Source organism: Chlamydotis macqueenii, chromosome 1 (genome assembly GCF_036417535.1).
Source record: "Chlamydotis macqueenii isolate bChlMac1 chromosome 1, bChlMac1.mat, whole genome shotgun sequence".
NCBI lineage: Eukaryota > Metazoa > Chordata > Aves > Otidiformes > Otididae > Chlamydotis > Chlamydotis macqueenii.
Genome location: NC_141556.1, coordinates 115,225,201 through 115,248,961, shown reverse-complemented (window position 1 = coordinate 115,248,961; position 23,761 = coordinate 115,225,201). Strand labels below are relative to the sequence as shown.

General features: G+C 42.7%; 1 protein-coding gene across 4 annotated transcripts in view; it reads left to right on the top strand.

Moving 5' to 3' along the window:
* The window catches only part of TIAM1 (TIAM Rac1 associated GEF 1), a 152,972-nt gene extending 129,871 nt beyond the window's left edge, over window positions 1–23,101 (top strand). For all 4 annotated transcript variants that reach the window (XM_086764485.1, XM_086764476.1, XM_086764469.1 and 1 more), the window contains 12 exons: window positions 6,819–6,998; window positions 7,444–7,512; window positions 7,816–7,941; window positions 9,617–9,725; window positions 11,875–12,054; window positions 12,179–12,297; window positions 14,085–14,193; window positions 15,735–15,793; window positions 16,759–16,861; window positions 17,600–17,687; window positions 18,529–18,701; window positions 20,683–23,101. In XM_086764485.1, coding sequence (XP_086620611.1) covers window positions 6,819–6,998; window positions 7,444–7,512; window positions 7,816–7,941; window positions 9,617–9,725; window positions 11,875–12,054; window positions 12,179–12,297; window positions 14,085–14,193; window positions 15,735–15,793; window positions 16,759–16,861; window positions 17,600–17,687; window positions 18,529–18,701; window positions 20,683–21,167 — 1,800 coding nt within the window. In that variant the 3' untranslated portion in view covers window positions 21,168–23,101. The remainder of the gene's footprint in view (window positions 1–6,818; window positions 6,999–7,443; window positions 7,513–7,815; window positions 7,942–9,616; window positions 9,726–11,874; window positions 12,055–12,178; window positions 12,298–14,084; window positions 14,194–15,734; window positions 15,794–16,758; window positions 16,862–17,599; window positions 17,688–18,528; window positions 18,702–20,682) is intronic.
* Window positions 23,102–23,761: the final 660 nt, after the last annotated feature.

The window sequence follows — 23,761 nt, the reverse complement described above, 5'->3', positions numbered from 1 at the left end:
TGTAGCTCTAACAAGCCTTGGTTTCCGATGAGAGGAAAATGTGTCTTTCTGCAAATGAAATGTTGACATCAGTACATGCTTTCTTTTACAATTCAGAAATATATCTTGTCTTGTTTGTGTGATATAGAAGGGAATGAGGCATTTTGCTTCACATTCTGTTTGTTATGGGACTGCTTGAAATTATTTTCCATTTTAAAAAAAGCATATTTGTACATATAGAATATATACAGTGTGCTCAATTTGGCAAACTCATGAATGCTGCTGTCCCTCTTCACCTAGAGGAGCTCAGTACTAAGTGGGCTTGTGATTCCTCTTCAACAAAAGCTGCAGAAACCCTCAAATTATTTTGCAATGCCTATAGAGAATTCCAGTATATGGTAGCGGGTAGGATGTCATAGCTTACTAATCACATACTAATTTTCAAATACAACAGTAATGAAAAAAAAACCTAATGTAAAAAAGCTCAAATCAGCAGGAGGGTTTTCCCAATCCCTTTGCTTTTCTGTGTGCTTGGAAAAGCCAACCTGCGTGGGGAGTAAGGAATCTGCAACACGTGCTTTTCCATGGAAAGTCACCATCCGGCTGGTGCAGTGAGGAAAAAAGCAAAGATGTTTGCCTGTCCATGCACTGCCACACCTTTCCATGCTCCTAGGATTATGGCGCAGAAGATTAAGCTGATGTCCTCAGCACTGTTTTACACGGATTATTTTTGTACGTGGGAAGTGAAACACTCTGCCCTTGTACCACCAGGAGGGGCATGTTCCCCTGTGTCACCATTACTGCCACAGCTTCCAGTCTCCCTCGGGTGGTGGAGTTCAGGGGAGACTTTATTTTCTGCCTTTCTTGGAAAAAGGAGGGCAGGAGCACTCTTATCCGTTCACTGCTGGGCAGCAGAGGAAATCCAGTTTAACGACACTGGAGCCTCCCAGCTGAAGGGAGAGTTCCCCTTCTTTCAGCGCAGATGCAGCATCAGCAGCTGAAGATCCAGAAATAGCATTTGGGTTGCCTTTTGCCTTGCGATAGCATGATCCTGAGGCAGGGCTTAATCCTGCAAACACCACCGCACCGTGTCGTGGTGCTGGCAGTCTGCTGGTGCCCACAGAGGAGAGCTCCGAGCTTCTCCAAGGAAACATCCCGGCTCTCCAGCTCGCAAAGCGATCCTAGAGGAGAGTTAATAATTCATAGGAAAAGGAGAGGAACGCAGTGCCGCAGCGCTCCTTCATCTGCTCTTGTAGCGCAGGCCAGGAAGGCTTTTTATGAAGGTAAGCTGTGTGAAATCCTACCAAAAGGTGGGCTTGGGTCACTTCTGACTTACCTATAACTTTCTCATGTAGGTGATAGGTGGATGTATAACACGGGAGGTACTGGAATGTGTCTTCCCTTCTCCTCCTCCTCCCTCCCAGCTGTCTCTTTCCCTTCCCCCAGCCCAGCATGTGTGCACGTGGGTGTGTGTTTCCTTAGTAGTGGTGCATTTGTTTCTTAATCTGCAAAAGCCTCCAAGCTGTTGATGGTGGTGAAGGATTTGGAGGGTACACCAGTAGCTCTGAGGGTTCCTCCCTTTTCTGAAAAATCTTATCTTCTGTATATCCTACAGACCTGGTAATGTAGAATTTACTCCTGCATCACTATTGTTAAAGGAATCATTAAAGAATAAGCAAAAATGAGATGTCTATAGAACTATTCTGATAAAATATTAGAAACCCATTTCCAAGGTGAATTCAGGAGTCAGCAGTGCAGTGGTGTGGGATAGCTGTTGTTCTCTGGACTCTCTCCCTATCTAATTTCACGATGCCTTTCCTGCGCCAACCAGCCCTCTTAGGTACAGTATCCCTTGGGTTGAAGTCTATGTAAACAGTAGGAAGCAGGTACCCGTTCTGGGTGCAACTCTTTTCCTTTAAGCTGTGCAACTGGCAGTGGCCTGAGTTGTGCTCCTAGTTGTTTCTGCTCTGGAGTGGGCTCCTGATTTTCCATTCTCTTCCCATTTTGTGTGGGAGCCACGAGGAGCAGAGAGCTGGGAGGGAAAAGAGTTGGAGAAAGGAAAGCCTGCTCTCTGACAGCTCTTCAGGCTTATTTTCATCTAGCATGCGAATTTGAGTTTCAGGCTGTTTATGAAATCTAAATGATGCCCCTCTGTCAGTCTCCAGTTCAACACAATACCAGGAATATTTCATACCAGAGTAGTTTCTTGAATGGTTACTTGCCTCTGTGGTGACCTGAGTGTTTTGGCCTTTTAAGTATTGTAGAATAAATTGGGATTCAAAGGAGGTAGCCTGAAAACTGAATATATGTGTGAGTTCTTAATGTCAGAGGTTACCAAAGGCTCAGATAGGTTTTGTACTGCATCTCAAGATCGGTCTTTGTGCATATTTTTTCCTATAATGGTCCTTTGAATTTAATTGCGAATATGTTTTAAAAACTGTCATTGGTTAAAATACTGCAGGACACTTGTTTCTCCCTGTTTCTAATTAAAGACATCTGCCTCTTGAAATGAAAGCTAATTACCTTGCAGCACTTGTGCTTGGGGGAGCGTGCTGTAATGGGCTGTGTGTGTACATGCTTATACCATTTAGAGGTATTTTTTCAGAGAAAATAGGTCGTCTTCTCTCTGCAGCGTTATTCAAGACCAGAATTAAGTCTCAAAACCTTCAACGTGTTGCAATAGATGTGAAAGGATTAAAAGGGGGATTTGAGGGGTAGGTTTTCCAGTAGCGTAATTGGCTTTTTTAAGTTCTTTTAATTCTTTGCCTCTGTGCCTTCAGATGTTTAATATTCTTCAGCAGTGCCGTTCGTAGCCAATCGGCTTGTGCTCAGCCACAGGCAACAGACATTTATATTCTCGGGCTGCCTTCACCTCTGCTTTGCAGCATTTCAGCCTCTCTGCTGAAGTTTTCCTCTTAACAGGTTTATGAAAAGCAGCGTTGAGTTCTCAGCTTTGACTGGTAGCCGGCTCTTAATTCCAGCTGATGCGGTGAGTGAACGAGGCCGGCCGCAAATGACACATGCGGAAAGGCTTTGCTTAGAGAAACATGGTCACTACCCTTCCTTATTAAAATGCCTCTGTCTTCTGTGTTGCGTGCCAAGTAAGCAGCACAGAATTTCTGTCTGGAGTGGGGAAGCCTTTTGGATCAGCTGAATATGTGGAGAACTGGGATTTTCCTCCTAGATGAGTGACAGCTCTGGCAATACTGTCTTTCCAGCGATGTCGGCTCTTTGGAGAGTTAACCGTAAATTCAAGAACGAAAGCACTGGGAGAGCCGGCGACTCTCTGTACCGTATGCTGTATTTGGTGAGCAGATCTACTGTGCAATGTGACTAGTCTAAGTAATTAGCAGTTAAATGAATTTTCATGCTGTTTTAATTTTCAGGTTATAGATTGGAGGCTGAGCTGTAACATATATACCCTGTAGAGGTTTTTTGTTATTGTGCAATGTCATTAGCAGTCCTAGCAATGCATGAAAGGACGTAATTTGCCTGAGTTTTGTCTGGGAGATCAATACTGCTTAGAGTTTGCCGACCGTAGAGGAACAGAGGTGCTGCGAGCCGTTCAAGGGGGCAATCTGCCTGATGCAGATATGTCTTTATACGGTGAGCACCAGAGAAAACGGCACTCGGCTCTCACAGCTATAGGGCAGGCAGCCAAAACTCCCTACTGTGGGCAGCATCAACATGCCTGATGAATTTAAGGACTTGATCCTCCTGCATGGGAAGGATGTGAGCTTAGCTCGTCTGCTGAGCCCCCTGCAGAGAAGGGGTTAATGTACTTGTAAACTAAACTTTGCTTTACAGCCCAGTTGTGCCAGCTCTTCATCTCATTTTAAGGTTGCTTAAATGGGGTTGCTTGCAGAATTGTGCCTGAAGTGTGATGCCGTAATTCTCCTAGAGAAATCCTGGTTCAGTGCTATCATTGTAGCAGCTGGCAAACAGAGCTGGTGTTGGGAGATAGAGGGATGTGTTTCTGTCCCAGACCTTGCCTAGCCTATCCACTTTCTCTAGGAAGATGGGGACAGAGAGGTTTTCATTAATACTTTGAGAGTTTTCAGCAAAATAACTGTGTTCTGAACCTCCCTGGGTGCAATATGCATCTGCTTCCTCTCTAGAAATTGATTTTTTTAAAAGTAAATATAAGGTAGAAAAGATTACATTCAGGAATGAAATAAGACAGTTTGTTCAATGAGCAAGCAAGAAAACAGGTTTGTGAACGTTATTGTGGTTGAGACTTTCCATGTCTCCGAAGACTATCAGGTGAACAATACCTGGAAAATGGGTGAAAGATGTGATGCAGGGCAACGGCAAGGCAGAGCTCAGCCCTGCTGCTGGCTGGAGCTGGGCATGGCTGAAGTCAGCGAGTGGTTTGTTAACTGTGCACAAGCAGAGATAAGGCTTTCAAAAGTCTTCCGTGCTTCCTTTTTGGTATGTGGGTGTAACTATTCCTGCTGGGCAGACAGCCTGCCTGCATGACAGTTATCCAATTTTCAACTACTTGTTGGTGTTTAGCTGGTGTGTCATGGTATAAGTGGATTTTTGCTCTCTCTGGGTGACCCATCTTTCCCTGCAACTTATTGCAAGTGCGTGAACAGGGAGGGTGTGAGCTGTCTGCAGGGTATCAAGCATGAACTGCTTAAAACACTTGGTTTATTTTTGGAGTTTGAGTCCATACTTGTTTCATACATTATAACTATTTTAATTGTACATTTGGCTCTCAGGACAAAATGTCACTGGATATGCCTTCCTCAAATATTCTATGACAAAATAGTCTTAAGAAAGCTAAAGGTTTCTGAGGAAAACACCACCTGTTCTGGTCTCTGCGGATTCAGATTAACATCTGACAATTAACATTTGTTAATAGCCAGTTCTTTGTGTCTTTCTAGGAAAGTAGGTAACTCGGGCAGGTTTTTTGCCTGTGCTGAAGCCAGGCTTTCACCTACTGCACTTTTTGGATTTGGGACTATTGGGATCAAGATCACACCTGCTGACGTCTAATACAAACCTAACCAAAAAGTTTGGGTATGCCTAGGATATACTTAAGAGTACAGTGAGTGTACAGCTGAGAAATAGACAGAATTACTTTGACTAGTAAATCCAGCTCTGTGAAACGTGCCATCACCAGAAGCTGTGTTAGTTTGAAACGGATTGGTTCAACTCACGGCTTCCCCCTGCTCTCATCTTACAACACTTTTAAACTTCAGATACTGAAGATGAATATCTTTCCTCTAATAAAATGCGTCCAAGAGGCATTTTTGTATAGACTGTCAATTACAGTCAGTTTGTTGCTTACACCTGTGTCCTAAAGGAAATTATCCTTTGCTTACAAGCATCTTTAAAATATCTCACAGTGGTATGCTCAGGTGAGCATTTGCAGCCATAATACACCTTTAGGGAAAGCAACTCTATTATGGAAGGAAATCCCTTACTTGTCAGTAGCATGGTTAATGTTCCTCTTGGGCTTTGTGGCTGTGTAGCACTGTAGGTGCACAGAGAGAGGAAAACAACTATGCGTGAGCAGACTGCGCAGTTTAACAAATGCAGGATTTTTTAGCGCTGGTTCATCATCGTCCCTGTTCCTTGCAGGGTGGTTGGACTAGATGGCCTTTGAAGGTCCCTTCCAACCCTAATCATTCTACGATTCTATGATGATGAGGTTGTGGGGTAGTGCAAGCTCTGAATGATGTTGGTGCTACCAGCTGGTGGAAGTGAAATGATCTCCAAGGGGGCAGGGCTCTGTCTCCAAACTGCAAGGTGGTAAAGTGCTTTTTTTCACCTTTTTTTTTTTTTGTCCCCCCCCACCTCCTCTCTTTGCATATTCTCTGTTTGAACAGGCTAATTTTGCGTAAGTTATTTCAGTATGGACTGGAGGGCTATAGAGGCAGTGTTGGGAAGTCACTAAATCTGGATTAAGATACTATGGCAGGATTAGACACAGAAGGTTAGAGAGGTGTGATCAAGTACAACAGCTCTTTTGCCTCCCATGTCCCCTCCAGGTCTCTGGGAGGGATGGAGACAGGGCTTGCCATTGCTTTGGCAATGCTAGAAGCCTGGGGCTGTCGTCACTGACACCAGAGACTCTACCTTCTCCAAACTTTTCAGCATAACAAAAGATGCGAGAAGATGATCTAAGATGAGGAGGTGAAGAGAGGATAACTTGTCTTTAAATATAGACAGTTGATTAAACATTAAAGAAACCAGCTAGATGTAGCAGCTCTGAAAAACCTGACTTAGGGGGAAGAAATTCACCCCACAAGGCATGTTTTCAGACATGGACCAGATATACACTTACTTTCCCAAAAAGCTTGCATTTGAAGCCTTGAGAGGCTTTGGTTCCCCAGATGGCTCTGCTTCCCCAAAAAACATCTTAAACAGTTTCTGTCTCCGTGTTGTCTCCTTGGCTGTGTTGACACAGCTATTCACAGGACTGTTGCAAACTAGATTAGGGAACTGGCAGAGGGCTGGGGTATGTATTTTGTTTGTACAGTCACTTTTGGGTCCTGATTCTTAGGCCTTTTTGTTTGCTTGTTTTTCAATCTTAAGTGCTGGACGAGCCTATGTTAATTAAAGTTCATGCTTATCTGAAACCAGGAATGTTATTGAACAGCACTTCAATTAACTTGAATTGTGCAACTATTCCCCCTCCCCCCCTTATCCACCAGTCACAGAGAGATTGGATAGACAGATATATGAAATGATGTGTGCACTTCTGGACTTTGATGCCTGTTAAAAAGCCCCCAAGCTGCAACTGCTTCAGTGCAAAGGCTTCTCAGCTCCGTCGTTCCTATAGCTCTTAAAATATTACCACTGGTCTTTCCTCTTCCTTCTTTTTAAAGAGTACAGAGCAGGTCGCTGCTTTCTGTCGCAGTCTGCATGAAATGAACCCTTCTGATTCAAGTGCTCATCCTCAGGAATTTACAGGACCCCAGCTGGCCACCATGAGACAGCTCACAGATGCAGATAAACTGCGAAAGGTTATCTGCGAACTTCTTGAGACAGAACGCACCTACGTCAAAGTAAGGGGTCTCCATGTGTTGTTTCAGTCTACTAATATTTCTCCTCCTTCTGGAAAACTTTGTTAGTTCCTTCTCTAATACTTCAAATTACATTCCATGCATGTATCTTTTAGTTAACTTACATTCAGTTCTGCAATCTGTCCCTAGAATAGTAACTTAAGCCTCTGAAATGTGTAGGCTTTCCAAATTTTTATGCTGTCATTTTGAAATTACTCAGCTGATGTGCAGAGGAACGCTGTTCACTGAGATCTGGTATTGATTTTGTAAGTAAAACTATGTAAATGTTTCCTTTTACTATCTTAAATTCTGTGAAATCCAACTATTTTGTCTTATGCATGAAAGGGAAAAATTCATAGTCTAGGTAAACGGTGATCTTTGCCACTTCAATAAATATTCAGAGGCAGTTTGAGGCACCAACATGGGAATCTTTTTATGATTTTTTTAGGACTTAAATTGTCTGATGGAGAGATACCTGAAGCCTCTACAAAAAGAAACGTTCCTCACACCAGATGAGGTATGTTAACTGTTGGTTATCTTTTTGCTAGATAGCTTTCGCACACCCCTCTACTCCACCCACCCCCCAGCTTGACTTGCTTGTCTGAGCAAGGGCTATAGAGAAATTTTGAATTCCATTTTTTTTCAAGTAATGGATTGAGTAGAGTATAAAGGTACTGCTCAGTAATATATAGTCTGTAGGTTTTTTTCCTAACACCATACTGATTATACAATTTGACTGAGAATTATGGAAGTTCTAGAAAAGGTGCTTTAGCCGAAAGTGATATTTTCAGCATCTTGCTCTTTTTTTTTCTCTTGTTAGCTGGATGTTCTCTTTGGGAATCTGACTGAAATGGTAGCATTTCAGGTAGAGTTCTTGAAAACTCTTGAAGATGGAGTAAGACTGGTTCCAGACCTGGAAAAGCTTGAAAAAGTTGAGCAATTTAAGGTAATCTCATTGTTTACGTTCTGAGTAGACCTTTAACACTCTTCATTGTATTTGTCTTACTACTATCACTGTTCATGTAAAAACCTACATCTGCTTATACTCTAGATGAGTTTTTAGCTAATATTGGAGATGTTTGAAAAACATCCTGCTACAATTGTAGTGTATGCTACATTTAGCCGTATAGAGCACTAGAAATCTGTAACGCCATGTGCTTTTAGATGCTATTCTTGCCCTTCTTCCAGATTTCTTGTCTCGGGCTGTCAGGAAAAGCTAGAAATGGAAAGTTACGTAAAATCTTTGTTCTGACAAGTCTAATGTAGTAGTTCAGGAGCCCGCTAGGGCTACAGATCAGAACTGTATATTGAATTCTATTTTTCGGTTTTTAATGCATAGTGGAACTATATGGTAAGTACTTCTAACTATCAGCAGATGTGCATCAAAGGTAGAAATGTAAACTAAAGATATATAAACTTAATTTTTAAAAAATAGGAAAATGTGGAAACAGAAATTTAGTTTTATTTCTAATGCAGTCATGTACTGAATATAAGATGAGTAACTAATACAGTGTTGTGTCTTTGGGGGATTTTACTCTTGCTTTGAGCACTCACCTTGGTAGAGGACAGAATGTCTTGATGAATAATAATAATACCACAGGGATTGCTCTTCAACTACCATACAGCCCTGGAAGAACTACTGAAAAAAATTGTAATTTTGTGCATGTGTGGCTTTGCCATCAGGTGCTTGTTTAAAATAAGCATCAGTCATGAATACTGCCCTCACATTACTAGAACACAGCTTTTGTTTAGTAGGAAATATGCCCTTAATGGAGAGCACAGAGACACCTTTTTTGGTGGAGGAAACCTCTGTGACCACTGTGTGCTCTGAGCTTTAAGAGGGGAGTGCAGAAGAAGCCCCCTTATGGAAAGAACTCTGTCTTCTGAGTGCTGTTGCTTTCACCTCTTTCCATAAAAAGTGCATCAACTTCACTTTCAGTTCTGTCCTATGGGCATAGTCTGAAAGCAGTGTGCAAAATGGGACTTCAGGGCTTCATAGTTTCAGTTCCGCAGTTTGCTTCCCTCTGCTGACTGTACGCAAGCTGCTGATGTGTTGTCTCAGCAACTCCCACCCTATGTTGTCTTCATAAGCGGGTAGCAGAGCAAGTCCTTGACCCTGGCATAGACATCTTCTTAGGAAAAGATTATGTTTGGCCCGTAACACAAACTCGTTTTCATGAGAGTGAAGACCTTGGTGTGCTTGTGCGGAGGGATAATAGTCTTGCTTGCAGCTCCTTAGTGTCTTTAATCCATTACAAAGCCAGATACTTCCACTCTTTTCTGTGGCCTTTGGCCATTACTTAGATCAGTAAGGTTTTAAGCTCAGGCATTTAAATACAGTTCTGGAGCTGTGAACCAAGTTCCCTCTATAGTCAGTGGTGTCTCCAGGTCAACCTAATTGGAACTTGGCTAATGATGTAAATCACATGGCCTGAATCAAGACACCAAGGCCAGGCTTGTTTCTTGCTAGACGATGTGAAAACACTCTAAAAATGCAGTGTCCTGTCATCCAAAAGCTAAATGGAAACTTCAGGTGACCTAGCAGAAGGGAAAATAACTAACTGGCTTCTGTGTGGTTTTTTTCCTAATGCCTCTTTTTTTTTTTTTTTTTTTAATCCTAGAAAGTGTTGTTTTCCTTGGGTGGATCCTTTCTTTACTATGCTGACCGGTTCAAGCTGTACAGTGCCTTCTGTGCCAGCCACACAAAGGTCCCCAAAGTACTAGTGAAAGGTAAGAGCTGTGTGCTGGACAAACAGACCTGGGCATGCAGAGACATGTCATAGCGACACCTTGGTTTGGGCTGGTGTGGATTGTCCTTGTGGATGATGAGAGGTGGCCACTGCACCCCAAACCATGTAGGACAAGTCGTGGCAGAGGAATGGGGCCACAGGCATGCCTGGTTGCTCTCCAGGTGCCTGTGCAGTAGGGAAGTAAGTTCATCTGGCCCAAGAGGCTCACAGAGAGCTCCATGCCATGGGTGTTCTTGGACCACCATCAATGTAATGATACCTGAGTAGCTCATTACAAGAGGTTGTTAACCTCGCATTTAGTTTTCCCTCCCACACTGAATTTATTCTCCCCTGACATGTTCAGTTTCTTTTCAGTCATGTGGGGAGTGGAAAGATTTCATAAATGGGTGCTGTGGTATGTGCTAATGGATCTCTGTGTACTTTGGAACCAGGAGTGGTGACACTTGTAATGACCCCTGGATGCTCCTAGAGTTTGTGCCGTGAATCCTTGCTACTGGCAATCCCACTGAAACTCCAGCCAATGTGGTTGAATGCAGACAGCCACTAGGAAAGGAGCAGCCTGGGAGAATGTATAATGGAAGCTGTCTAAATATTTTAAGTTCACCGTGCTCTCTCCTCCCTCTCTTCCTCCTCTCACCTTCATTCCAATTTGCCTGAGCAAGTTTCCATGTACAAATTCCTAGCAGAGCTTGGCTTGCTGAGATGGAGATAAATGAACTGTGGTCTGGCTTTTAAATGCTCATGGGCCTCCTTTCCTTGGAGTGGTATTTTTTCCCCTGTGAAAGTGTTAATCTCTTAGAGTTAGCAGTGCTTCATGCAATTCATTTTTGGCCAAGATGTTAAATAAACAAATGGTTCCAGTTGTAGGAGCAATGTCGTTAAGGGAGAAGCTCTGATTTTGCAAAGAACATCTGGATGCCTGACAATCAAAAGTTTTGGGTTTTTTGTTTCTTGGTTGGTTGGTTATGGCTTTTTTTATTTTTTGCTGTACACTTCTTTTTAAAATTTCTACTTGTAAACTCTTTGCCATGCTGCAAAGAAGACTTAGCAGCTCTGTGGAATATATGAATTTGAATGATTTATTGCTACTTACATCCATGCTTTCTTTTGGCATTGTTTTATTAGGCCTTAATGTTAAGGCCATAGACAAGGTAGATCTGGTCGTTTTGTTTTGCTTTTTCGTTGCTGACTGTATTTATAAATGACAAATTATTGTGCTTGAATTATTGCACAAACAGAACTTAAAATTTTATTCCAGAGATAAATCTCTTTAAAAGCCTGGGAGTGTACTTCAGGTGTAATTTGGTGTCCTCAGCTGAGGTGCAGGTGGCTTTTGGATTTGAGACTGAAGTTGTTTTATTGAAATCATCTGCAAAAAAACCACCCAACCTTGGCAGGGCACATGGCTCTAATAAAAGCAATTGTGTGGAATTGTTCCTGTGCTGAATAACTTGTCTGTCTAAAAATGCCACCTTCTCCATACTTCCCTCCCTGTACAAATTTATGTTCTAGTAGAGGGAGCAACAGAGAAAATGGTATTTCTATAAATTTGGTAGCAGTCGAGTAGAAAAGATGATAGCAATCAGGTGTCCCGTCTGCCTGCACTCCCAAAATATGCCGTACTATTGTAGGCTTACTGCTTCCTGCCTCCTTACTAGCTCTTGGTTGTTGTTGTTGTTGTTCAGTACTGCATTTTAAGGTTTAATGAGGTGACAATAACCAGACTTGCCAATATTAGAGGTGTCCCTGTCAGACTAGACTCATGAGTAGTGACTTCTTACAAATATCAAATTTGAGCCTTTCCTTAAAGGAAATAGATGATTGATTCAAACAATTTATGCTGCTCTGAAATAGTTGCAAAGCCAGAAATACTGTGGATAGTGAAATTAAAAACTGCATGTATCGGTTCGGTAGGTGGGTGCCTGTTGTTAAATCGTAAATAGCGTATCTGTGGCACAGTGTCGGTAACTCAAAATGTGAAGTGCATAAATCTAATACTGTGGACCTGATAAATCTCTACTTCCTTGCAAAATGTCTCTGGATAAATGAATTTATAGCTTGAAAATCACTTTATCAGGGCAGCTGTTATGATTCTTTATTTACCCAGTCACTTCATTTTAATCTTCCAGCCAAGACAGACACTGCTTTCAAGGCATTTCTGGACGCTCAGAATCCCCGACGGCAGCACTCCTCCACACTGGAGTCTTACCTCATCAAACCCATCCAGCGGATACTGAAATACCCTCTCCTGCTGAAGGAGCTCTTTGCTCTGACTGACGTAGACAGTGAAGAACATTATCACCTTGATGGTAAGGAGCTAACCTATGTTGCTTTTCCCCATTTAACCTCTGATCTGGAACTCTCCTCCCTCCTCCTCTCTGAGGCTTAAAAATACCTTTTGTCTCTTCCACTGTCTCTCTGTCTTTCTTCTAGTGGCCATAAAAACAATGAACAAAGTTGCCAGCCACATTAATGAAATGCAGAAAATCCATGAAGAGTATGGGGCAGTGTTTGACCAACTCATAGCAGAACAAACAGGGGAGAAAAAAGAGGTAACAGATGATCAACTTTAAGAGAAAAAGGCTGTTATTTCGGTGCCTGTAACATGAATGTTAAATTGTATCAAATATTTACCTTTCATGCTCTGTCGTTTAAGTGGATCCTGGTGCAAGCAGATAAATCCCAATCCAATTCAAAAACTGCTCTTCCACGTAAGGTTCAGTGAGCGGGACCAATGTAAAGAAGTAATGGGTTAATGCACCTTCAATGTTGTGCTTGGGTCAAAATCACATCCCACCCTGCAGTTTGCTATTTTGAGATCCATGTCTTGGCTCTCCTCGTTCCCCGTAAATAATCTCGCCCCACCAGTCTGAGTGGACTGGCATGCTGAGGCAAGTCTGTACTTACCTCTTTAATCATTTTAAAGAGATCAAAATGTTAGGTGCGGTGTGTGAGAAACTGCTGTTTCTCCTTTAGAAACTGTGTTAGTGGGCTTCATATATGAGAGAGCCTTGGGCTTTGGTCTAGATGTCTCATATGGCGCATATGCAAACATGTGAAGATTGAGTGTGGCTCAGTCCTGGCTGACCGTCTCAGAAACCCGTGGAAGGTGTCTTGAAGTTTCAGATTGAGACCTGGACTCTCCATTTACCGATAAAACGTAGGTCTGCAGTCCAGTGGTGCAGTGAAGGAGAGTGGTGGGTAGTAAGAGGGGAACAAAATACGGTCAGGGGGGACTCAAGGAAGAGTTAGAGACACACTACAGGGCCGATGGGAGCAGTGATGTGTGCGAAGGCTGGAGAGAGACATGACCGTGTGAAGTGATAGTAATAGGATTTTGCCAACAGCCAGGATGAAGAACGAACATAAGAGGCATTGGGCTAACAGGCAAAGGAGGTCTGGGATTGAGTGGTACTGAGGAACCTTTGGGTGTGAGAGCTGGATAGCAACAGTGGGGAGGGAGGATCAGTTGGTGGGCAGAGGGCAGAGGCTAGGGTTGGTGCTGGCAAGCAGTGGTGGAGAGAGCATGTCAGGACATCTGTTGGGAGAGCAATTGTGGTTTGGTGTTAATCTGTGAGAGGAGACAGTAAACACTTATCTTAGTGTTGCTCTTGTTACTGGGGAGACCTCGGGTTGTTGTACTGATGGTATCTGTGGCGTCCTTTGGCAAAAATTAGACTTCACTGAGAGGAGGGTGGAGGAATTGGGTTAACATGACCCCTAAAGTGGGGATGGCTCTTGATTTGTCAGTCTGGAAGACCGTAAGTTAAAGTGAAAGATCTAGTTGCTGCAATATTAGTAGGCATCTCCCAACAGTCTTTATTGGTTCATTTCCAGCAATGTGGTTTTCACAGATGAGCCTTTGGGCAAAAACAAGAGCCATAGCAACTGTGGGGAGGAAGTGCTTTGACTGCTTCACATGGTGCTGTCTCTAAACTTTACCTAAATTGTGTGCGTGTGTGTTGGGGGCTATGCTTAACTGTTCAAACAAAATAGAAAGAAACTGGCAGGGAGAAAGATGGACAAAGGAGAAAATAATGCAAGGAAAACATCTGGGTTTTGCCGTGACTTCCCACCAGATTACGAGAGCCAGACTCTGAGTTTGACTTCTCCTAATTTAAGCCCACCAGTGAAGGATTTACATGTATCTGTTGCCAGCTGTCACAGTCTGTTTGCACACGCTTCCCATCATCTGATGAAATATTCCAAAAGTTTGCTTGTGGGGCATTTTTTGTTTCTTTAGGAGTGAACTTCAAGCAAGTTTTCTTGAACTGAAAATTCAAGTAAGCTTTCTTGAACTGATTACACATTTTGTCTTTGTGCATGCGTGTGCTGGCAGGTTGCAGACCTTTCGATGGGGGACTTGCTCTTGCATAATACAGTGATATGGCTGAATCCTCCTGCTTCTCTGGGGAAATGGAAGAAGGAACCTGAGCTGGCAGCATTTGGTTTGTATCCTAGTAATTTTGTTTCGGATTCCTAAAATACTGTCAACTATGCCTTGGCAGGTATTTTTTGAAGGTAGTTGAGCATTGCCTTCTGCAAGGTTGGCTGAAATGTAAAACAGTATTTATCTCTCTGCTGCAATGGTCAAATTCTGTTCTGTGTTGATCTAAAACTGGTGAAGAATTTTGAGATGACTGCCGTAACAGTGCTAGAGCTTCTTAAACTCATATCCAATTGAGAGCTATATACAAAGGTATTTGTCTCTGAAAAGATATTGTTCAGTAGTCTGATTGAGACCAAGTAAGTCTACTTCTCACCCTGTAGAATGGGTTGGGGGCTTGCAGAGGCTTTGCCTTTTTTTCTCTGTGCCTTTTGCCAGAAAGAATTTGTATATCTAAGTTTAGAAAGTGCTTAAAAGCTAAGCCAGGCCTCCCAGTGAGTTACTTTGGAGTGGTCTGTCTCCCTCAGAGTAGTCTATCTTGGGTGGCCAAACTAGAAATTGAAACTGCTGTTGGCATAGATTTCAAGCTCTTTCCACTGCATTGGAGTATGGTCCCTTGGAAAGGTACATGATCCCTTATATTGGCTAAATATATTATTTTCAGAATTATATCAAGTAATGCAGTGTGCTAGGTTTTCTTTATTTGTTCCTAAATTTATTTACACACAACAGCCTTTTTCTTTGTTCTTTTCAGAAAGTTGTGCTGGTTAGGAAGCCAGTGGTTTTTATTTTTGTTTTTGTTTTATACCAAACAAGTAGCTAATGAAGACTCTTTCAGCTTTGCTCTGGAAGAGCATATAAAAATTGACTGCTATCCTGTAAACTGGGAAAGCACTTGGTTATACTCTGAAGCTGAGTGTCCTTGTGAAATTGGCTAGGAATGTGCAGCAACTCTTAATTACTCCAAAAATCTTTAAATGGGTTTCATAAAATGTCCAAAATTAAGTGTCCATGCAATGCAGTCTGAAAGCAAAGGGTGCACTTGAGGCTTGAAGAAAGAGATCACAAGGAAAAATGGAGTCTTGAAAGACATATTCCAGCTCCATGTGGAAGTTATGTGGCAAAAGAGGAATCAGATTACACCTCTGCCTGCTGGTGGTGCTCACTTTTTAATTCTGTATAGACCACTGTTCCACTTGGGAGGCGTTCGAATTATGTCCAAGCACAGTCTCATCTGCTGACTGGCTGCGTGTAGGTGCATGCCACTCATTTGTCTGAGGAGAACTTAGCCAAGGGGATTAAAGTTTTCTAAGTTTTTGTATAGAACTGTTGCTATTTGAATAGTTGTTCTGATAAGTGGTAACTTAAACTCTTAAGTGTCAAGTGACTTTGAAGTAACCTGGTTTTGTGTGGTAAAAGCTGTTGAGTGTGGGTTTTTTGGGAAGAATATGGAAGAGGGCTGGTAGGTTTACTCCTGCCTTTGCTCCCTGACTCAGGTGAGGGCTGTCAGAGGACTTCAAAGGTTTGTGTGCTTGGACATAGAGGAGACCCCTTCTCAACCTTACTGACTACATGGCTTTTGTTTCTAACTTTCTCCTCTAGTGTTCAAAACTGCTGTGGTCCTTGTATACAAGGATGGTTCCAAACAGAAGAAGAAACTTGTAAGTTGCATGGACTATTTCGGTGATGCTGTGTGTGTTTGTGGTGCTATGATCAAGATTTGCTTTCTGTAAAGCTGTGGTGCTAGAGTGTGCTTTTGCGTATGTGATCCTTGTTCTCTGCCACACAACTGAGATTTTGGGTAATGGCGAGTGGCCTACTGTTCAGCCTGGGTGCAGCAGTTGTGCAAGTGGTCATTTAGTTTATCCTTTGCTCTCTTCTGAACTAATCATTCATGTTGCCTGCCACATCCATTTCATGCTGTGGAGTGGACTTTCATGAAACAAGGTGTCACCTTGAATGTCTCTCTTGTGTTTGACTCTTTGATCAGTGTATAGGAATCAAATACGAGAGCTGATGTCTTGTCAACTGTCTTAGGGAAACACAATGCCCTTGTTTCAGTTCTGGCTGTTGCATGCCACTGAGCAAGTGCTGACTGCTCTCAGCGAAATTAGGTGTGCCTATAGAATTTATAAGGGGATTCTACTGGAGTTTGGGATTAAAAGTTAAAACTAAGCTTGACAGTAAACACATGCCTTGCTATAATCAGGAACACAGTTCATAGTATTACAGAAAAGTGTTTGATTTCCACGTATGGCACAAAGTGAAGTGTGATTTGAAATACTTGTATGGTTAAGGTCAACTGGCCACAAGATAACTTCAGAATGACTAAAGCAAAACTAATGCATGTTTGTGAGCATATTGGAGGAGAGAATGCAGTATTGGTCTTGAATGACTTTTGAAGGCATTGATACGAGTTGATTGGCCTAATGGTTGCTTTTGTCTAGATTTTAGCAAGATCTTCACAGATAGGCACTTCAGTAATGCTGGTTACTAAGATGTAGTGAGAAAATAAGAATTGCAACAAGTTTCTACCTGGACATTCTCAGTGCAAAGCACAGGAGGGTTTTGTGTCTGACTATGCCAAGGTGTCCTGTTTCCTAACAGTATTTTGAAATTCTTCCAGGGAGGATCACATAGAGCTTCAATTTATGAAGACTGGGATCCATTCCGCTTTCGCCACATGATACCTTTAGAAGCACTGCAGGTTCGGGCATTGGCAAGTGCAGGTAATGTTCTTGCTGCGTGCATTTGTCAGGGTTCTTAATATTTGGTCTCGGGGCATTCACTGACTGATGTTTGTCGTTAGTATGTGTGTACACAGTTCCTGGGGCCTGCAAAAGGAACTCACAGCCTCAACATCCATAATAGCCCTAGAGAGAGATGAAGGGGCAGAAGGTCCAGTTGTGTATCTCCAGCTTGTCTGGACTTTTCTGGAAAATCTCCAGCTTGTCTGGGTTCTGGAAAAACAGGGCAAAGTTGCTGCTAACTCCAGTTTACTCTGCTCCTGGAGTCTAGAAGGCAGCTGTGAGACAACAGAGCAAGTGAATTTTTGTTCCTGTGGTTGATGACTTCATGTGAAGCTTATATGATTAAAAATTTCAAAATTTTAAACAATTTGCTCCCTTTGTAATGCATAAGTGAAAGTCTAAAGAACGTAGTAACACGTGACAGTACTCTATGGAATACCTGAAAAACTGGGTTGTTTTTTTTTTTTTTTTTTTTTTTAATGGGACTGAGTAAGTGCATATAAAATACTGCTAGATTTTGCAAGGTTTAAGAGTCTGCTGTTTCATTAGTCACCTGATCACTTCTGCCTTTCAGCCATGAGTTAATATTATTTGCAGTGTGTTATCTGTTGTCCTGGATGGTCTTAAACAATTTTTTCAGGCTTGTGGAAGAAATACTCTGCCTGAGGTTAAATATGAGAAATTGTTGTATGAAGTTCTGCTTGCTTTTCACTTCAGATGCAGAGACCAATTCTGTATGTGAGATTGTCCATGTTAAATCTGAGTCTGAAGGCAGGCCAGAAAGAACATTTCACCTTTGCTGTAGGTAAGTGTGTTTCTGTATCCCAGCTTGCCTATGTCTTTTCTTTAAGGCAATCTGGGAACAGCCAGTAGAGGAACTGGGGAGAGGGTGTTAAAAGCTTACTTCTGACAGGCAGGATTTTGTAACGTGTAATAAAATGAAGGCATATATTTGATCAGCCTTGCACCTTTACAGGAATATCCTTATTACAAGTTTCATTTCACAAATTTACATCCAGTTAAACACCAGCATTGGATCTTTATGGCAGGTAGCTGCTACTGTGTCGTCTTCAACTGGTACCTTTCATGCCACCAGGTTCCAACCTCTGCTCTTAGGGCATTGTCCTTTCCTTAAGTAAACCTCGTCCATCTTCATTGTGGTCGTTGCCCTGACGTGTTTTGGAGTTCAAATAAGAACTTGTTACACAAGTTCACCAGAGTCCAACAGAGGTGATACCAAGCTAATTCCCACTACTAGGTAATAGAGAGTTGCAAGACTTCCGCTTGGTGCGTGTTTACAGCAGACAAAGTGAGATTTAATTAGCCACCACAGGTCAGCTTGATGTGTATCGGACAAAGTGAAGTGCATGGTTGGTATAGGAGGGAAAGGAAGCCTCAAGAGGGGTGAATGGCTGAGTGTTTTGTTAATGAACGGTGTATTTGTTTCTTTGGATGTCCATTGCAATGACTATAGAATTAGCTTTGCTTTGAAAATACTGTATTGAGTCTTCTCTGGGGGATGTGCATGACAGTAAATTTGTACTGTCTTAAATTACAGAGCTGATCATTATTTATCTCATTTACGGCGAGCTTTCAGCAGTTCCCAAGAGATAACGCTGCCTTGTTTATTCTTGCCTATTTTTCAGTTCACCAGAACACAGAAAAGACTTCCTAAAGGCAGTGCACTCGATTCTGCGGGATAAACACAGAAGACAGCTTCTTAAAACCGAAAGTTTGCCCTCATCCCAGCAATATGTTCCTTTTGGTGGAAAAAGATTGTGTGCTCTAAAAGGTGCAAGGCCAGCCATGAACAGGGCAGGTACTGTAGGGCTACAGACTTTCAAGATCCCAGTAACCCCAGCACCGTTGTAGGATATGTGGTGGTGTCTGTTATTTGTATATTAGGATTAACTTTCTCTCCTATGTATGTAAAAACTGCTGGTTTTCCACGCTTCACCTCCTTGAGAGCCTTAAATTGCCTCTATTTACCTTGCTTTGCACTCAAGGCTCAGCTTCAGAGTGGTCCTTCTGGCATGGAAGGAAGAAATGAGATTCCCGTCAATACCGATTGGCTGTGCACTTTAATCTGGAAATGGGTTTCAGCTGAACAAAGCAGAAGCCTGCTGCATATTTCTTAAAAGCATGTACAGAATTTTAGGCTAACCCTAGCACTTTGAAACTACAATGCACAAGAAAAATCAGCTCCCTCGAGCGAGTGGCTTGGTTTGAAGAGATAGCTTTGTACGTCCTCCATTTTGGCCTTTTCAGCTCTATTGCTAAAAGGCACGTGCTTCTACTTCTCATATTTTGAGAGGCATGCACTTGATAACTATTATTTTTGTAATGGCCTGTCCTAAACCATGGATTTTCCTTTACAGTTGACTTCAGGCAAAAGCAATGAGAAAATCCCAGGGAAAAGCAGGTTTTCATTTTCAGAACACTAGATGATGGAGGGAAGAAACATTTGCTTCCAACTGAAAAGTACACGGCACCGCTGCATGTTTTGTTCTGGTCTGTTATTTATTTTTTTTTTCTGCTCATTAGATCCAGCAATATAGACAACCAGGCTTTCTGTTCCTCTTTTGTAATGGGCAGGCCAGACCAATAGCATTCGCAGCATGGCTTCTCACTCGGGGTGTTGCTAGCCATCTGCCTCAGAGACACTTAAAATCATCAGGAGGAAGAGTCAAAGGAGGGCCAAAATGCAACTGGTTTACCACAGCACTTCTTCAGTCAGCCTGTGGGGCTAATCTGCTGTAGATGCCAAACCTTCTTTTAGTTTGGCTCATTGGTACCTTTGCATGACAAATTCTGCAGAGATTAAAATCTTCTCTTAGAGTCCAGACCTCTCAGTACAGTTCAAATTTGCAACTGCTGAGCTGTGGTACTTAACGCATGTTTTGAGGCTCAGGGATATTAAAATATAATCCCCACCCCCAAGCTACTAGAGTTTAGTAAACACATACTGAAAGTGCTAAGGTGCTGTTTAGTGGAGGGGGACAAACTGTAACCTCAAAGTTCACCTGCTTGCTATGAAGCTATGTGAGTGTGCACGAAAAGCGCTGGAATGCCTACAGGTCCTTTGGCTGCAGGATTCGTCCCCTGCTTTGCCTCACAAGCCTCTTATGAAGATGTTCCAACACAGAAGATGTGAATTTGCTAAGTGGGCCAGTTGCAAAAGCTAGTAAGGATGCTGTGTAAGGACCTTCTGAAAGTTTTTTTTTTTCCTGTTTTGGGGATTTTCTTTTCTTCCTCCCTCCCAGCAGGGAGGGAGTGGGGAAGGGAGTAGCAGGCAATTTCCCTAGAGAAGGGAAATTACATTCCCTTAAATAAGGCAACAATTACAGCATCTTCAGCACCAAGGTAGCTACTTGGAAACCTGTAGTGTTGCTCTTACCCCAGACAAAGCAATTTCCCTTACCAAGGTGTGAGGCTAGTTGATTTTCACGGAGTGCTGACAGCAGGGCACTGCGTGTGAGAAGCTGAGCTGAACAGATGCACTTTGTGCTAGCTGGCTGCCTGCCTACCACTTAGGAGGAACAGTAATTGTGGGCCATTATCCCAACTGTGGATCTGAGTAGCAGAAAGTTCTTTTTCAGCTGGAGAGAAACCTGTGCTGAGGAGCTGAGTGAAGTGTGACTTGCCCACAGGGAGGATGCTGAATGACTAGGTCATTCGTGGGAGTCCACCTGCTTTGTGCCTAGCGGTGTTAAATGAAGGGCCCCTGGAAGACTAACTTTTTAAAGAGAATTGTACTGTGTGTAAAAAGCCTGTGGGGTTTTATCTTTGTGTGTGCGCAGTGTCAGCCCCAAGCAAGTCTCTTGGGAGGAGGAGGCGGCGGCTGGCCCGAAACAGGTTTACCATTGACTCAGATGCCGTCTACACGAGCAGCCCTGAAAAAGAGCCCCAGCAGCCCACGCACAGTGGGGACACTGACCGCTGGGTAGAGGAACAGTTTGACCTTGCTCAGTATGAGGAGCAGGAGGACATCAAGGAAACGGACATCCTCAGCGATGACGATGAGTACTGCGAGGCCGTGAGAGGTGCCATGGCCGACCGAGACCTTCAGGAGCGGCTGCAGGCAGCCTCCATCACGAGCAGCCGGCCGTGCCGGGGAGACTGCCCGCGCCCGGCAATGGACACGCACGCCTCCAGGATGACCCAGCTGAAGAAACAGGCGGCCTTGTCCGGCATCAACGGTGACGTGGAGGGCCACAGCGAGGAGGTCATCTGGGTTAGGCGTGAAGACTTTGTCCCCAGCAGGAAACTGAACACAGAGCTCTAAACCAGCCCCCTTCCCTGCCTGGATGCGTAGGTGTCCCAGTCCCACCCTCCATCCCTCCCTCCCTCCCACCCCCGCACACCACAGAGAGCTGATCCTGATAGATTGCACACTTGCACACACCATTTCGGCAGCTGAATTGGTCCAAAGCCATGTGGCCACACTTTAGGCAACTGTAAAACGCTCAAAACCTGGAATGAATAAGCTTAAGGTCCTGTCTTACGTTACCAAGGGCTTTCACACTATTTTATTTATTCTAAAATAATCAGGGGCTGAAATTAAGTATGGGGAGACTATCATCACTGAAAAACAAATTACTCTGGATGTCTTAACCTACACGCGGCAAACTAGCTTAAACAATAGCACAACAAACAGAGGGTTTTATAGCCGTAAAACATCAGTCGTAGGTTCATCTCCTTCATGAGGAAACTGCCTTTTTAAACGTGTACAGTTGCAGTATTCTTATGACTTTTCCCTCTTTAATTGTAAAAGAACATATGTGTATTTTAGGAATGTGCGAGGAAAGGTTTGGGATTTATATTGTGTTAAGTCTTCTTGGTCTGTGGCTGGTCTAATTTAATGTCAATGTTGGAAGCTCTAGTTTTACATAATATTATAAAGATGCCAAACTCTCTTAAGAGATCCAAATTTAACACTTGAAGAAATATTTTTTTGTATTTTACCTGAGATGCAGGGGCACAAAGGGATAAGAGTTTTACGGCGTTAGCGTAGCTCCACGTCTAGGATACGAGGCTAGCTTTTTGCAGAGGGTTAGGAATGGTGGTTTTATATTAAAATATGAACTGGAAACTCTTATTTAGGTATAACTTTCTTCATGAAAAGGATTATTGTATATGTTTGAGACTGGAGTTTAGTTAGATAATAAAAAGAATAAAATAAAATGATATGTCTGAATTGTAGCGGACCAAGCTGATCTGTGGTGTAACCTCACTGGAGCCAGTGTAGCAACATCACAGATCTGTTTGGTCCACTCTCTCTGGCAGAGTTTGGGCTTAGGGGACAGGGAATTCATGGCCAAAAAACTGACCTCATCCACTCGCCTACTGTGGGTGAAACTAGTGTATTTTAATTCCTTTATAAAAGCTTTTCCACTGCAATAGAGTATGAACAAGTTCTACACAAGCAAACCTCTTTAACATTTTAAGTCTTTGATTTAAACATCTAAAACAGGGTAAAATGTGACTAAACTCTTGTGGTTTTTAAGTAGACTTCCAAATACGAAACACAAAATAGCACTTTTTTTTAAGATTTATATAGCTTTTCCCATTTCAGTTTCACCTATAGGAAAAAAGGAAGATTATATGAATTTTTTTTGGGGCAGGGTATCTGTTGATGTTTGACACATCAGTAGGTACTTTGAAAACCTGAAATTTTATAATAGCTTTAGGATTATATTTTATAAAATCCACTCTGACTATATTTTAAAACATAACAAAAATTATTTCCCCAAAAAATCCATCACTGTCTGTGTGTCCCAGCTAGCATTTCCCCCCTCCCCCCTCCTCCATTCTGGTTTCTCGTGCACTATACTTGATCTTATGAAAGCTTTCTCTATTAACTTTTTGCTATCTTCTGAGTTCTTTTCGTAAAAGCTTTAGAAAGGTTTCTATACCCTTTGTATTATCACATCATTGTTTTATATCATCTACCTGTCAGTTGTGTCCCAGTGTATTAGAGAAGTGGAAGTTTTAGCTGTCCTATGCTGTACCCAGTGGAATACTGTCAACGCTGAAATACTGGAAGGCTGGTACTGGGAAGGTACCGATGTTCTTGTACATAATGTCATGACATGTCTATGTCAAAGGTTCTTATATATTTCTTTTATAAGCTGAAAGAAGGTCTATTTTTATGTTTTTAGTTCTATGAATGGAACGTTGTAAATGCCTGTCGGAAATAAAATACTGGAAAAAACATGAGCGAATGGTATGTGTACTTGTGTTCTCAAAACAGGTGCCTTTCTTGATAAAGGCAAGCAGGAAGCACATCGTACAGTAGATGAAACTATTGGGATCACTCTCCCAGCTTTAACACCTGTAGGGATTCTCCTTAGTAGTAAGGTTTCAGCCCTTAGCAGTACGTCCCCTGTGTTGTGTGCAGATAGCCACTTAGAAGTAGTTCAGCCTGACGCAGCTTTCAGCAGAGCCCGTGGCTCTGGTTTTTGGTGGTGTCTGAGCTCTGGGGTAGATAATTGCTCCTTTGACCAGTGCGTGCTGTGCTTCAGTCTGCCCCATGTGAAATGCTGGGGCAAGCTCTTTGGCCTCCCTTCTCTCCTGTCGAAGCCTCATTTTTATTTATTTATTTCCCCAATGAAAGGTCCAAGGCAAGGAGCCTTGCCTGTTAGAGGATGGAAAATGAGACAGGAAGATCACGTGCTGGATGCAGATATCTGCCCACAGTGTGCCTGTTTGACATGCACCTTGGCACAAAATGAAGCTTTCCTTTAGTGGGACCACCAACTTTAAAATGATTTATTCAAGTCTGTAACTAGCAACGCTGTTCCCCAAATCCATGAAACTGCATCAACCTCTACTGAAACCTGAGTGCAAAGCGTGCTAATGCTTGCTTGTGTGCTCAGC